This window comes from Muscardinus avellanarius (assembly GCF_963383645.1).
Source record: "Muscardinus avellanarius genome assembly, chromosome: X".
In the NCBI taxonomy this organism is placed as follows: Eukaryota; Metazoa; Chordata; class Mammalia; order Rodentia; family Gliridae; genus Muscardinus; species Muscardinus avellanarius.
The window spans coordinates 116,298,450-116,315,346 of record NC_137792.1 but is presented as its reverse complement, the minus strand read 5'-3'; the positions used below and the strand labels follow the sequence as shown (position 1 = coordinate 116,315,346).

Genomic DNA, 16,897 nt, shown 5'->3' with positions numbered 1-16,897 from the left:
TACATTCACAAACATATCACTAAGCCAAACATAAGAAGGAGGGAGGGGTAGGGAATGGGGTGGGGATTGGGTAAGGGCTTAATTGGGTGATGTGTGCATGTATGTCTCTACCATCTTGTACTCCTTTAAGATGTAAGACTCCAATTCACCAATAAAAAATTTAAAGAAAATAGTATATAAGTTAGACCCTGTTTCAAAATAATAAGGACTGGGGATGTGGTTTAGTGGTAGATTGCCCCTGGGTTCAATCCTATGTACCACAAAGAATAAATAAAATAAAAATAAAATGAAACATCTTAACATAGGTATAAGCTTTAAATTTTCAAATATTATCTGGGGATCAGAATAGTTAATACTTTATCTTCTCAGATATTTGTGCTAAGAGAATTCTGTTTTTAATGTTATTATTCCATTGTTTGATCATCCATACTAATTAATATTTTGTATTTCATTGGTCTGTTTCTATTTTTATGCCAGCACTAGGCTCTTTTTATTAATATAGCTTTAGAGTATATTTGAGTTCAGGTAGTGTGATACCTTCAGATTTATTCTTTTTGCTCAAGATTACTTTATTTGGAGTCTTCTGTAAATTCATATGAGATTTAGGTTTGTTTTTTCTAGTTCTGTAAAGAATGGCATTTGCAGCACAATAATCATGATATTAACTCAATCTAAATGTCCATCAATATATGAATGAATAAAGAAAAGGTGGTATACATACACAATAGAATATTATTCACTGTAAAAAAGATGAGACTTTCTCATTTGTGACAACATGGATGAATCAGGAGGGTAGTATTTTAAGTGAAATAAACCAAGCACAGACAGACAAACGCTATATAATCTTACTTACATGTGGAATCTAAAAAAAGTCTGTCTTTCAAAAGTTGAAAATAAAAGAGGCTTACTAAAGGCTGAGGAATTTAGCAGGGAGGAAGAACAAAGAGATGTTGGTCAATAGGCTCAATATTACATTTAAATAAGAGGAAAACATTTTGGTTGTATATATCACAATACAATGAATACAGTTAATAGTAATTTGTTATTAATCTTAAAATACCCAGAAGAGAGGATTTTTAATGTATTCTATGTTGAACATAATGACATAATAAACGTTTAAGGTGATGAATACACTATCTTAATTCAGTCATCACCCACTGTATACATGAATCAAAACATCACATTGCCTCCCATAAACATGTACACATATTTATTATGTGTCAATCAAAAATTCTTAAAAATGAACATATTGCTAATTCTGCCACTAATAATGAAGAGATTGAGTCAATTTTCAAAGGTGTTATATGTGACATTTTTGGCATTTTAAAATTTACTGATCATATCATAAGCTTTGAGAAGTTAAACTCAGTGTTTACTCTTTACTGCTATACTCCGCTCTACATACTAACCAGAAAATAATATTTATCCAGTAAATATTTATGGAATACATCAATCATATTAAGCAACATGAATAATAAAGTAAAATAGATGTTAAAGCAATTTGTACTGTGTCAAGCAACTGTGTGGTCTAGTTAAATCTAGAAATTATACTATGGTGAGCAATGATTGGCCACTACTTCTGATAAAAAATCATTATGAATCTTTTCATCTGGATTTTAGATAAAAGCAAGAAAGGTTTATTTGAATGACACTTATCCTAATATGAGCAGAGGAGGAAGCGGAAAAAAGTTACACTAACAGCTCCTTCCTAACAAATGACTGCTATTTCTACTGTACCAGATTGACAGGATCTGACTAATCCTTTGGAAAAAGCCTTCATTAAAAGGAAAGGCTAAGGATTGAGGTGATGAATTGTTACATATCACATAATTAGCTATTAAAGGAATCTGACTGCCATTGTATGTTATTTTGAGAGTATCAATGTAAACAATTAATATTGATTCTTAAATCTTGAATTTTATAGCTAACCTACTACATAGTTTAAATTCACTAAAAATCTCATTTTAGTGGCATGTCGGTGCCTTAAGTAGAACTATATTAGATGGAAAAGTAATTTTGTAGACCTTGACTGCATATTTTACAATATTGTTAAATGACTTACGTTTGCTTCTTCACCTTCTATATACATAGCAAAAATTAGTTTAAGAAAGATAAAAAGAGAATGTTAGAATATGTCCAAAGTACTGAGTATTCTTTTGATTTTTTAAATCAAAATACAATTGAATTAAAAGTAAGAGGAGTTGACATTTGCTCTAGAATTTACAGGTAGGAACAAGATTTTTTTAAAAGGAAGTTATAAATCAAAGTCAAAAACCTGGGATGAAATATAGGGAAAATGGATGGAAATAGACAACAAAACCTATTGCTTTCAAATGAGCTTCTGCATTAGTCATTTTCAAAGCACTCGAAAAATGCATCACCATAAAGTTGCTATTTTCACCTTATTCCAGAAATGTGGAAAGAAGCATGTAATAATTTCCATTAATGTTAAGGTTGAAACTTAAAAGAAACTCAAGGTATCCTAGCCTTTTATCAGCAATACATTCTCTTTAAATGACAGAAATGCCCTACTGTGCCCCTGGTTTCTTCAACACACGAAAAGAATGAGTTGCCCCAAGAGCTTCCTTTCCAATTTTGAACTATGCAATTTTTTGTAAATGCATCTGAATTACCCAAAGTCAGGGGATCATCCTATTCACATGGCTTCCATAAGTAATTTACTATAATTCTTGCTTTTTAGGTGACATTTGAGTTGTGGCATTCCACTAAATTCATTCTGACATTTGAAAAAGTATCACACAGTGCTTTCATGGGATAGAACCACATCCTTTTAATCATGCTTATCACAGGCAAAAAGCTTCCCAATGTAAGAAGGTCTGCCTAATGACCTGGCATTTTAAATAGCTGACTTTATATTTGCATTTTTAAACTCACACACACACTACTCTCCACCTTCACTTATCTTAATACCTTCCACTCAGTCTACCAAGGCAAGATCAAAATTAATGTTGCTAAATATAAAGATGTCAAACAACAAGACACAGTGACATCTCCTTATGCAACCCACTGTATGCATTTGATACTCTTATATTCTGTCCATTTAAAGTTGTGAAATACGGCTGAGAAACTAAATTGTATTCTATATGATTGACTATCTCTAGTAACTAGCAAATCTTATTAAATGAAGTATATATGAAATCGAGGCCATAATTACACACACATATATATACACACACTATCCCATAGTTCTCTTGTGATATTTCTTAATAATCTGTTTCTTTACTTCACACTAAGCATATTAGCTTAATTCACAGACATTCCTTGCACAGTTCATTGTATCCAGGAATTACAGTAGATGCTGGCTTGCATTCATGGAACTTACAACCTAATATAGAAGACAGACAAGCAGAGAAATATCAGGTAAATAATAGAAGATGCTATGAAAGAAAAGCACCATCCAGGGTAAAGTGACAAAGAAAAACAGGGGGGTGGGAATCCACTTACATAGACGGTCCAGGAAGGCTTCTCTAAGGAATTACTTATTAGCTGAGGCTTAAAGGATAAGAGGTAACCATACACAACAGGAAATAAAAGAAGCTCTTCTGGTGGGGGGAACGATACGTTTTAAAGGTTCAAGCTAGTTTCTCATGTTTGAGGAAATGAAAGAAAGCTATAAAGCATAGCAGAAAAGGAGAGTTGTCCAAAAACATGAGGTTTCAAAGGTAGAAATGAGACATATTAGTTCAAGCTCATAACTGCTATGATTTTTTACTTTGTCAAAAGCCCCATGAGAAGCAATATAAATACTTTTAGAAGGTAAGCAATAAAATTTGTTTTGATCCTGTGAGAATTGAAGTAGTAAAGGCAACAGAAAAATCTTTAAAGGAGTTCGAAAAAGATACAATGGCAGTGAGAATGAAAGGAATCATGTGAGTGTGGATTAAACAAGGTTACACATATGAGAACAAGTAGGGATGAACCATTTGTAAGATCAAAAACGAAAGAAGAGAAATCTTATATACCAACTGAAAGGACAATAGATAAATGTTATATAATCACAAAATGCAAAGTTATAGAGCATAAAAAATGAATGTACTATAATGTCTTAGAAAAATTTAAAGATGTTAGTAATATAATGTTAATCTAAAAATTTCAAATGGTTATACATAACACACACAGTTTTATGAAGTTAGATTTAAACAAATCAATGTATTATTCAAATGTATGTGTCTATGGACAATATGTGGCTTCAGAAGCTATGTTTTACAAGGCAGTGAATGATAAATGATACATTCAGGATATTGGTTTTTTGTGATAGGAAGAGGCAAGGCAATAGAATAGGAGAAAATTACATAAGTTACTGCTCTATTCCATTTTGAAGGTTGAGTCATGAGTTCACATTTAAATAAAATAAAAGTGATGAAAAAATATGACATAATAGGAAAGCCAAACCCTCATTTTACCATAGAAAAACCAATTAATAATAATGTAAGGATACCTTGTAAAATACCTTGTAAGTTTATAATCCTGTTACAAAGTTAGAGTATTACAAACAGGCATAAAACTGAGAATTGCCACATGGAAATGTGTACAAAAAATCAATTTTACTTCACTTGTGTCTTCTCCCCTATAAAAACTGGCACAGCTCAACAAAAGATAATTTGGGCTTTAAGGAGAAAAAGAGAGTTGAGTAGTAATAAGAAACAGGTATGACTACACCAATTTGAAAGATTCTATACAGCAAAGGACACAACAGAGTAAGAAGGCAACCTATTTGTTAGAGTAAAATATTTGCAAACAAAATATCTAGTAAGGTATTAGTATGAAAAGTACATATGGAATTCCTACAGCTCAGTAAGAAAAAACAAAAGGCCCACTTGAAAAAAATGGATGAAACTTGAATAAACATTTCTCCAAAGAAAACATACAAATTGCCAACAGATGTATGAAGATATAATCAAGACCATTAATTATCAGGAGAGTATGAGCTAAAATCATAATGAGATATCACTTAAGTACCTGTAAAAATGGCTATTTTTAAAGCAAAGATATAATATGTGCTAGTAAGGATGTGGAGAAATTTGAACCCTTGTGTGCACACCATTGATGAGAATTTAAATGGCTCATCAGCTGTGGAAAACAGAAGGTAGTTTCCTCATAAAATTAAATTTAAAAGTTCTGTAAAATCCAGAATTCTAAATTCTAGGTACATATTCAAAAGAATTTAAATCAGGATGTCACAAAGATAGGCTGCATTCCCATCTTCATTACATCATTAGCAATAGCCAGGATATATAAAAAAAACTAAAAACTCCATCAATAGATGAATTGATACAGAACATAAAGTACTATAAATTCATATATTGGAATATTATTCAGTCTTAAAAATCACAGAAATCCTTACATATATGAAACTGAAGAAAAGCCTGGAGGACAGTAGGCTCAAGAAAATGAGTATACTTACAGAGGGATCAGAACTATATAACTATATAACTATTTATTGAGGATTCTATAATAGAAAAACTCAAAGAAAAAAAATAAAAGTGGTAGTTTTCAGGGGCTGAGTTGGTAAATAAAATAAATAAGGTTCAAGAAAAATAATTTTATGTAACTAGAGAATATTACAGTAAGTTAAATCTTCCAGTCTCAGAAAGTCAAGGGTCATATGTTTTCTCTCATTTGTAGAAGCTACAGAGAAAGTAGAAAACAAAAGAGATTCCAGATAATTGAGGAAAGACATCAGTAGAACAGTAGAAAGGGACTAGAGGAGGGAGATGTGGAGGGAAAAATGGAAGATTGAGAAAGAAAGCATGTCAAATAATGTTATGTCCATATATAAAAGTATGGCTACCAATATCACTATCATGTATGAGGACGGTAAAGAGAGGAGTGAAGTGGGATGTAGAAGAAAAAATACAGTAAGTGATGTGTGCATGTATGTCAATTCTGAGAAGATATATTTTGTGTAAACAACCAAAACATGGTCTCAATCATTTCAAGAATATTTATTGCAAACATGACTAAGTCAGCTTCTTCATTATTTAATATATCACATAAGCATGATTGCTAAAACTAATTGCTATGACTAATGGCTAAGACTAATTAGTATGGCTGAGAGAGGGGAAAATAATAATAAAGCATTGCAAAGTTGGTATTAGTACAGTCTGATTAGCAGGTCCTCCTGACAGTCCATTCACTGCTGGATAGATGGACAGTCCAGTTCCTGGATGGATGTTGTGCTTCCAGATTGTGGACTGTGTAAGAAAGGAAAATCATATTTTCTATAAAAGTTACAAGATTGCATAGAAACCAGAAGGCTTCCATTTTGTAATTGTAGCTGAAGTATTCATTTTGTAACATGTCTAGATATTTCACTCCCAGATATAATGGTTTAATGTTTCTGCTTTTGCCTAATCTGTCCAGTGAAAACTAGTCAATCTGATTAGATTGTAAGATCCATGCTCCAGAACCAGTATAATGGCCTGTAGGGTAAGGTACAAAAGACTGATCAAAATGCCTGTCCCATGTGCTTGCACCCTTCTGTGCAGAAGTAAATTACAATGCCAAGTTATTTTTGGTTTCATGAGGTTTTTTTTTTTCTTCCCTCAAATCTGTTTTTAACAACTGGGGTCACATCCCTGATTCCTACTATCCAAGTGAGAGATATGGACTCTCCACTTGGGGGGGGGGGGATACAATTACATCAAGAGGAAGCACCTTGGGAATCCTTAACTGGACTGCAAGAGAAGAATTGCCCAAAGACTACCAGCAAGGCTAGCTGAGTCAGCATTAACTCTGTAATGGTAAGGCTCAGGGAGTAGGAAACTGAGGTGGGCAGGATGCCAAAAAGGCCTAAGCCAAAAGTAGCCTTCACCAGTGAAAGATTACCACACTGAGAGGATTGGTAGGTGGCCTTGACCAGAACAAAGTAAAGAATTGCCCAACAGTTACCAGCCACACTGGCTGAATCAGTGTTCAGCCTTGATAGTGGGGTCAGAATGTCGAGGCACCAGAGTAATCAAAGCTGCACCATTCAATCTTCAGGACTTATACCCATCAAGTTGTTAGGTGATAACATTAGTTGTCAAGACCTAGCCCATTTATGCCTGGGTGTTTTGTGGCATTCTTGAGCATTGCAAATTATGCTTACACATAGTATGTTTCACTCAGGTACAGACTCAGTTCACATTTTGGGAGCCAAGTCCTTCTTAGACATTAGTGGAGCCATTTTATATGTTTTCCATTATAGTATCACTTTGAACCTCAAATAATGTATAATCACAATGCACCAATAAAATATTTTAAAAGAACCATGGGAAAAAATAACGGTGTATGTTTACAAAATATTTTCCATACATCAGAAACAAAAAATCAAAAAGTATATTCTACTAATGGTAGACTTGGTACTAACTGCCTGAAGCACATTATGATAATTCATCAATCACCAATATATAGAATATAACACTGAAGAATTTTCTCCCATTGGGTCTTAATTTGAAAATTTAACATTCTTCAAAATATTGTAACCACTAGATGGTGGTGGTGTAATGACATGAGAGAATCTCCATTGTACAATCTGTCTTTGGTTTCAATCACCTACTCAAAACAGCTAAGCCCCACCAAAACTCCCAGCTCAAAGCCTTAAAAAGGGTAAGCATTATTTAAAATAACAGGAGAATTGTAAATACAAAATTATAAAGTATTTGAAAGTGGGATACATTTGAAAACACGGAGGAAATGTAAAGTTAGAGGAGAATATGAATGCTGTGAAATAATTATACAATTTTTTAAAAGATGAGAAAATGAAAACTAATTCATTACCCTGACTTTGTACTTTGAAGTGACATTTTACTACTTGACTCATACAACAAATTGAAGGCCAGTTAAAGTTCTGAGAAAGAAAAATTGTGGGGACTGGTTAAATACAATTAATTACTTTTAAAGTTAGTGGAAAATGAATGTTGGACTTTAGAGTCATTTACATAAAAATCCAATACCTAATAAATCACCAAAGTTAGAGAATAATTATTTTTGTTTAAAGGAAAGTTGAAGATTTAAGGAATCAAGATGGTGGAATAGAGGAAGGCAGCACATTTTGATTGCTCTGAGACTTGGAACTCAACAAGTGAAAATATTACTTTTTGGCAAAAGAAGAACTTAACAAAGAAAGGTAACTTGAAACCTTTTGAATTGGAGGCATCACAGAGAACAGGGGACTGAAAAGAGCTCTAGGCATCTCTTCTGGTGAATATAGCAGTTCTTGGAGATAAACTCCAGCAAAGAAAAACCTAAGCCCTGTTGAGCCAGTGACTGCAGAAAACTAATAGGAAGCCGGGTGTAGCGGCACACGCTTGTAATCCCAGCATTCGGGAGGCTGAGACCGACCAGAGGATCGCGGTTCGCAGACAGCCTCAGCTACTTAGTGAGGCCCTCTGCAGTTCTTGGAGATAAACTCCAGCAAAGAAAAAACCTAAGCCCTGTTGAGCCAAACTCAAGTTTGTCTTCTGAAACAGCTCTAGGTTTTGTTGTAGCACTCTGGGGCCACAAGTTCATCTCAGCAATAGACAGCTAATAGAAACATAGGCTTTGGCCCTTCTCCAGGGCCGTGTTCATCATAGGTTCTATGATATCAGGATGTGATCAGTTATATTGGTGGCAAGAAATGGGCATAGCAGCTTGAGGCTAATACATAATGATTCTGCCAAACAAAATCCCACAGTGACTGACCACAGAATGACAACTTTAGTCTAGGCCTATTTTAGTTCTAATAAGAGGTTTCGAAATGGGAAAGGGATATACTTTCTAGGATTTTCCCCAGGTTCTTCCAGAACAAAATACAAACTGTGGATTAAAGAGAAACCTGGGGTTGGATCACCCTCTAGTGATGAAAAAGTGACAACACACCAACAGATGACCTCAGGGAAACCCAGGTCTGCTAACCAGCCAGTTCTCAAAGATTGGAAGTGAATGGAGTCTCAGAGAAAAATAAAAAGCCTGCTTAAGATTTCCAAGAGAAAAAGCACAAACAAAGACATTTTATGAATGCTGGAATTAAAAATTCTTCAAAGCCCAGAGGAAGTCATGCATCAACAAACGTCAATAGTTTCATCAAGAGTTTTCAGGAAGCCAGGGACCATTGTATTGTCTGTAATCCCAAAACTTGGGAGGCAGAAATAAGACAATTTCAGATTTGAGGTTATCCTGCAATAGTTTAGCAAGACCCTGTTTTAAAATAAAAAAATAAATTAGGGCTACAGGTGTAGCTAAAAGGTAAAACACCCCTACTTTCCATCCAAGTACCACAAAAAAAGCAGCTTTCAAGAAACTATAACTTAGCCAGGTGTGGTGGTACATGCTTATAATACCAATGCTTGGGAGGCTGACACAGGAGAATCACAGAGTAGCTTCCAGCCTCAGCAACTTACAGAGGCCTTTAACAACTTAGCAAGACCTTGCTTCCAAACCCCCCCCCAAAAAAAAAAAATCAAATAGGGCTGGCGATATAGTTCAAAGGTAGAATGTCTTGGGTTCAATCCCCAGTCTTACAAAAAAAAAAAACAAATGTATAGTTAATTTTAAAAAGAGAAACAATGACCTTACCTAATAATCAAAATAAAATAACAGAAACTGACCAGAAAATATTCACTATGGGAAAATTCTCAGAGAGTGAACTTAAAGGAACTATTTTAAGAAAGTCAGTGAAGTTGAAGAAAACAGAAAGGGTTTCAGTGCTTTAACAAAGAAGCTTAAGAGAGCAAATCAATTAAAAAAAATAAAATTGAAATTCTTGAACTGAAAAATACACAAGGTAAAATGAAAAACATGGTAGAATACAGCCGTGTTGGCACAAGCCTATAATCTCAGGTTTGAGGCCAGCCTTAGCAACTTAGCAAGGACCTCAGCAAATTAGTGAGACCCTATTTCAAAATAAAGAAGAAACTAGGGCTGAGGCTGTAACTCAATTCTCCTTGGTTCAAGCCCTAGTACCACACACACACATACAAAAAATTATAGAAGGCATCAATAGCAGGATAAATAAGACAGAAGAATTAGTGAGCTTGAAGACAAAGTATATATAATTCACTTTCAGAGGAGAAAATAAAAGAGAAAAAGCTTTTAGAAACTTTAGGATAATATTAAAAATATTTGTGTCATTGGGGTTCCAGAAGAACTTCAGAATTGCAAAGGTGTGAAAAATCATATTAAAAGAAATAAAACCAGAAAATTTCCCAAACCTAGAGAAGGATATAAAGATTTATAGTTGAGAAGGTTAATGGTTATCAGTCAAGTTTAACTCTACCAAGTCTACCCACGACATCTTATCAAATTCTAAATAAATGATTCTTAAAGCTACAAGAGAAAATATATATAACATCAAGATATCATGATTTGCCAGAGTGCAATCTTGCCACAGAAACCTTACAGGACAAAATAGTGGAATGAGATTGTAATAATGCTTAAGGATAAAATTAGCCAAAAATGAGCACTAAACCCAGAATATCCATCCTTTTAAAATTATTGATATATGTGGTGCATGTCATTGTGGTACATGTCTGTAATCCCCTTTATAACAGCTATAAAAATGAAATACTTGGAAATGAATTCAAAGAAGTGAAAGATCTTTTTAATGAAAATGATAAAACACTGATGAAAGAAATACAAAAAGTGGACACAAAAAAATGGAAAGACATTTGTATTCTTAGATTGGTAGAATTAATAATATTATGTGCAAAAGTCAGCTACAGATTCAATGCAGTCCCTATCAAAACACCAATGGCATTCTTTACAAAACTTGAAAAAATCCTATATGGTTCTACAAAAAATAATAAGCTATTTGAAGCTGGGACTTGACCAAAAAAATGAACAATGAAGGGCACATTATACTACCTTACCTCAAAATATATTGTTTTAGGTAAATAGGAGTAAAATTTTCTGGTGTGGCGTTGCACAACAGGGTGACTACAAATAACTCTAATGTACTATACACTTCAAAAAGTTATAGGAAAAGATTTTGAAAGTATTTTCCATAGAGAAATGATAAATGTTTAAGGAAATAGATATATTTAGCCTGATTTAAACATGATATAATGAATATATGTATTGAAACCTCACTTATTACTCATTTAATATGCCTAAACACTGTTTTTATGTATCAAACTATAACTTTAATTAAAGAAAAAATAAAAATAAAGGAAAGTCTGTCAAATTATCCTCTAGCATATATACATATACAGAGTAAAAGAAATATTCACTATCATTGTTCTAGTACACAAAATTATTAAAGTTTAATAAAATTTTTATTTAAAAATTTATTTATATACTGTCTCATTTAATGAATGAAGATGTTTTAGACATTATTCCAAGATTTTTTACTTTACATTTTCAAAACTAAAGGAAATGCGAATTTGAGAGAAGTGGTTATGTATACAGGCCAAAGGAACAATTCAAGAGAAAATGTGTCTTAGAATTAAAATCCTAAAGTATCTTATTTATATCATTTTCTGCCTTCAACCTTACCTTTTAGTAGCTAAAATGGAGTGTAGGTTCTAAAGCTATTGGTGTCTGCCACTTGAATAAAGTGTACATACTCCTATTCCTCTATTGATTTGAAAATAAATCTTATCTTCTGTAAATGTTCAGTTTGAGTTATTGAAAAAGCTATCTCACATACTATAACTGTCTCTCTTAAACCAAACACTTCATTTTAAGTTACTAAAAGAGAATGGTGAGTCTGATATAGCTTGGGAGGCTTAGAAAGAAAGATCCTAGGTCAAGGCCAGTATCAGCAATTTAGCAAGACCCTCAGCAATCCAGTGAAACCCTATTTCAAAATAAAAAATAAAAATAGTTTTGGAGATTAAGCTCAGAGGTTAGAGCACTCCTGGATTCAATCCTCCCTACCGAAGAGAGAGACAGACAGAGAGAGACAGATGAGAGAGAGAGAGAGAGAGAGAGAGAGAGAGAGAGAGAGAGAGAGAGAGAGAGAGAGAGGAGAGAGAGAGAGAGAATGTTGTTTCTTTTTTTAATCTAAGTTGAAGATTTCAATTTACACTACTAAAATAGTTTGTTTACCTGCACAAAAACGGTAAAAAGGATAACAACTGTGGTTGCTGCAATGAGGAGCTTTTTTCTGGGAAACTCTGGAAGCAGAAAAACAAGAGAGAAGCAGATCGCTCCTCTCAGTCCCCCATAGGCTATAATAAACTGGTCCTTTCTTGTGACTGTATTCATATGACATTTGCTCACGAAGAAAGTCAACACAAGCACTCCTAAATTTTCCAATAAAAAGAGGAGAAAAGCTAATTAATCAACAGAAAGAAAATATTTATAAATGTGTTGTTATAAATTAGCACTGAACTAGATTAGAATTCTAAGGATTTCTGATGAATAATTTAAAAGCCTAAGATAATTAAACCACTGAAAGGTTTATTTCATACAATTACTTTCAGGAAGTTTATTTAAATAGTGGTGTTTTGTTTTGGTTGTGTTTTGGCTTTTGCTTCTTATATTTCTCAGTTTTTTTTAAGTAAAAGAAATACAATTCCCTTTCTTAGGCCCATGAGGATTCTCTGCAAAAGCAATCTCTACAAACAAAATATAACATATCTCTTCAGTGTTATAAATACCGCTGAGCTGATCCAAGTTAATGAACTAAGTGCTAAAAATGTGCAAGACTCGTGGAAGACTTTCAACTAGCTCAAGACATTGAAGAAAAGTCGTTTTTCTCCACCCACCCAGGGCCAGTGTTATGAGACCTTCAGTATAGCTTTTCGTTACTCACACATGACTACAATCTCAAAATCTAATGTTGCCATGATATCAGTACTATGTCATGTACTGATAGAGTTTGAAAGACATTAAATCTTTCTTCCAGAAATCTCACCTCTATGTTATATGTTACATATTACTATATTTGAGTTATACACTACTTTCTTTCCATCTCATTTCTTTTTAATTTTTATTTACTTATTTATTTTTATGTTTTATTTTTATGGTACTAGAAATTGAATCCAGGGCTGTTCTACCTCTGAGATACAACCCCAGGTCTATTTATTTTATTTATTTATTTACTATTTTGAAACAGGGTCTCATTAAGTTGATGAGGACCTTCCTATAGTGTTGATACTAACCTTGAACCTGTAATCCTCCTTGTTCTCAGCCTCCCAAGATACTGGGATTACAGGCTTGCACTATCACACCCAGCTCATCTTACATATTTTAAGGTGAAGAGGGTTAGAAAAGATTTACTTCACAATCATAAAGAGAATATAAAACACCTTGACAGTTATCAAGTAGGGATTCTTACCCAAAACTTGAACTGAAATTAACTGTCCAGCAAACAGTTTAGACAAAATTGAAATTTGAAACAAATTCCATATTCTCTGCATTTGTGTATATGGTGATTTGAGGTAACACAGTGAACTTGATGCCCTTTGTGGATGACTAAGAATTGTTTCTATTTTCTATTGTTTAAAACATTTTAATTCACTTTAAATAGTTTACAGGGCAAAATAAAAGTATAGTCAAGCTACTGGAATAGGCATAATTAATTTAAAACAAAAAACTAAAAAGTCTAGATCTTTACATTAAAAATTTAGTTTTCTTTAACTGTTAAAATTCTTTTTGGCTAAAAAGTAGAAACTCATAGAGAAAAATACAAATATGCAAAGGAAGCACATATACTGATAATTTTACCATTCAGAGAAAACTCTTGTTAATGCTTTGTAATCAGAATTTCCAAGTCCACATATAATTATATTTATATTACTATTTCTCCAAAATTTTGTTTTATCTACTCCCGTACTCCCCTAGTATTGAACATTTTGGTTGTTCCAATAAATTCCTAAGCATGTATAATAACATTGCCAACCATCCTTATGCCATATTAAAATTACCAGAACTCAAACTAGCGACACTATAATCATTATTTATTTAATTATAATTTTAGTTAACAGGACAAGTAATCTAGCAAATGTATTAAGTTAAACTGCATTAAGTCAACGTAGGTGTATTACTTCAACTAATCAAATATTGACATAAACCTGACTTTTAAGCTTGCTTTTTATTGATCCTACATAGCCCCCCCAAAGAAAAAGGAACACAGTCTTATGTGCCAACTACTAAAACCTTTTAAATAAATAGATTTGCAAAAGAATGCCACTTACTAGAGCTAATGTACACAGAAAAAAATACCATGGCTTCCATGGTCTATACTCAGTAGCTCATCTCTTCCCTTCATTTCTAGGCACAGCATTGAGTCAAATTGTGATGTCATTCTTATGGAATTGCATATATCCCATTGACTGTATTATAATAGGAATTTCTTTTCTTCTGTCCTTATACCATAGGCATTAATTTTCTAAACCTTATAGTTTAGAAAAAATAATATTGGAAAGATCATTTTATTCTCCTGAATTTTCACAGAAAATTACATATAAAAATTTATAGAGAGCCTGACCTTCATCTTAATGCTTGCTTTTGCTAGATGTTAACATTTTATAGAAAAACATCCTCAATTATCCTTGACATTTTTCTTGTGTGTCACCTTTTTACATAGCATATGGACTCAAAATAGATTTTTTTATTCAAATTATTTTTTAAAATGTTTAGATAAAAAGAATATTTTACAATCCTAGTAAAATCTTCCAGTGGGCTCAGAATAAGCTCAAAATAGCCCTCTATGAACTTGTATGACATTCAGGGGATGGTTTCACTGTTAATGGCAACCTAAACACATTTTAATGGATAATAAAACACACTCTGGCCTGCCTTATTATTCATGCTTGAAACCCTAAGCAATTTTCCTAATGTGCCTTTTAGTATTATGAGAGTAAGTTTAATAGCCTCCGATGGAAAGTCTGCAACGATTCTGTTCATTTGTGCAGGTAGGGATATTCATGTCAAGGAAAGATGATAAACTATAAACTGAAAACCTATGCATAGTATAAAATGTAAGATTAAAGAGAAAGCTCAATTTAACAATAAAAGTGTGATGTTTCCAGGGTGAAAATACACTATACATGTGTATTTCACTTCATTACAAATGAAGGTATTTTTAATATAAGAGTTGTTGAATGCGAGGGTAATCTGACTACATTTGCCACCCAGTTGATCACCAAGGCTGATTTGGCTGATCTCTAGAAGACTAAGCAGTATCTTCATCACTACTCTATGTGTATCCTCCCAAAGAGCCACTCTATAGTGAAAAAGTATAATTTTTCCTGACAAAGGAGGACCATTCCTAAGACAAAAGTATACAAATAGCTGTGCTCTCCCTTTCTATAACCTCCAAACAAGCTCTTAATGGTTGTACCAAGAAGAGCTTAGCTATAGCCAAACTCTAGCAGGTATGGCTTGGGGACAATAGGTGTCGCTCAGCAGCCTCAAAAGCACACTACTCACATTTTACTGTTGAAAAGGCAAAGGCCTAGCGTGATTATATAATTTTGCCAAAGCAACAAGACTAAGGAATAAAGCTAGAATTTTATTTCAGGTCATCTATCTCAAGAGCCCTTTTCTCCCTTCCCTTTTTGTGTTTCTTTCTTTGTTTTGTTTTGTCTTGCTGGGGATTGAACACAGAAGTATCCTACCTCTGAACTATACCCCCAGCCCTACTTTGTTTTTTTATTTTGAAACAGAGTCTAAATCGTGGAGGTCCTTGCTAAATTGCCAAGGCTGGCCATGAGCCTTTCTCAGCCTCCTAAGTATTGGGATTATAGATACGTGCTATGGAAATATTCCATTTCTTAATCTTTCTATGATATACTTTCAACGTAAGTGATGATATATGAGAAGTATAGAAAGAATAGCATATTTAACATCTCAAATTTCTTGCTTCTAATAAGATCTCCATTTCACTTGGCACAGTTTCCTATGGTCAATAGTTTTCACCTTACCTAACACTCTCCATATAAGACAAAAAATAACAGTGAAGCAAATGTAAGGCAAATTCCATTCATGGTTATTTCCAATGGTAGAAACACCGAGGAAAATGAAGATAAGTGTGTCACTAACACTGCTCCACATCTTCATAAAGTACTTGATAGTAGTATGAGACTTCTGAGAAATGTTAGCTTCCACGTAGCGTTTCATGCTCATAGCACAAGTAATAATTCTAAAGAAAACAAAATGCGTGAGTAATATTTACATTTAACTTTAAGAGAAAGTGATCACATGAACATTCTTGAAGACTAAATCAAGATTACTGTTACTCAAGATGCCTTAGTTTTTTTTCTAGTTTTTCTAGAATATGAAAAAACATATCATTTCCCCAGAAGTTATACAATAACATTTCTATGACTACCAAATGCTTAGCTTTCCAAATAAATTATAGTTTCCATGCCCATCTGTGTGCTGAAAAGTACCTGCCTGCTTTATCATCTTTAACATTGTCTAATCTGTCCTCCTTATATAACTTTGCACTGACAGGTTCTAATCACTAGTTGGCAGCAAGTCACTAAGAGGTAGCTGTTAGCAATAAGAAATTTATGCTTGTAGCCTTTAAAGCAGTATAGTGTTGGGAATAAAAGTAGTATTCAATGCCCAAAGAAGCCATAACCATTTTAGTCTACTCACCATGCTATCAAAATTATGGTTTTATCCTCCTGTTTAGTAATCCTTCCTAAGTGTTCTTCAAGAGCATTTTGTCTATTTCCATACACAAAAAATAGTTTCTGACCTGCGAGATTTTCTTCCTATTCTTATTCATGGAAGAGTAAGTTGTTATCTAAATATCAAGTATTAACCTGGGGACTGTTAGCAAGGTACAAGGGTAAAAAGAGCCTTGTACATGCAATGAGCAACAATCTGTCAGCTCCCCATACTCAATCATTTTTAAGTGTGTATGCACGCACATGCACACACATGTGTGTATGTGTGTTTCTGTGTGTGTGATACTGGGGATTTAACCCAGGGCTATTCTACCCCTTCACCTCCG

The 16,897-nt window shown here is 33.5% G+C and overlaps 1 protein-coding gene across 1 annotated transcript in view; it reads right to left on the bottom strand.

The window, feature by feature from the left end:
- The window catches only part of LOC308279056 (sodium/hydrogen exchanger 2-like), a gene marked incomplete at both ends in the record, with an annotated part of 86,924 nt that overhangs the window by 48,609 nt on the left and 21,418 nt on the right, over positions 1-16,897 (bottom strand). The window contains 3 exons of the mRNA XM_080719019.1: positions 6,123-6,215; positions 12,034-12,101; positions 15,858-16,075. Of these exons, the coding sequence (XP_080575145.1) occupies positions 6,123-6,215; positions 12,034-12,101; positions 15,858-16,075 (379 nt within the window). The remainder of the gene's footprint in view (positions 1-6,122; positions 6,216-12,033; positions 12,102-15,857; positions 16,076-16,897) is intronic.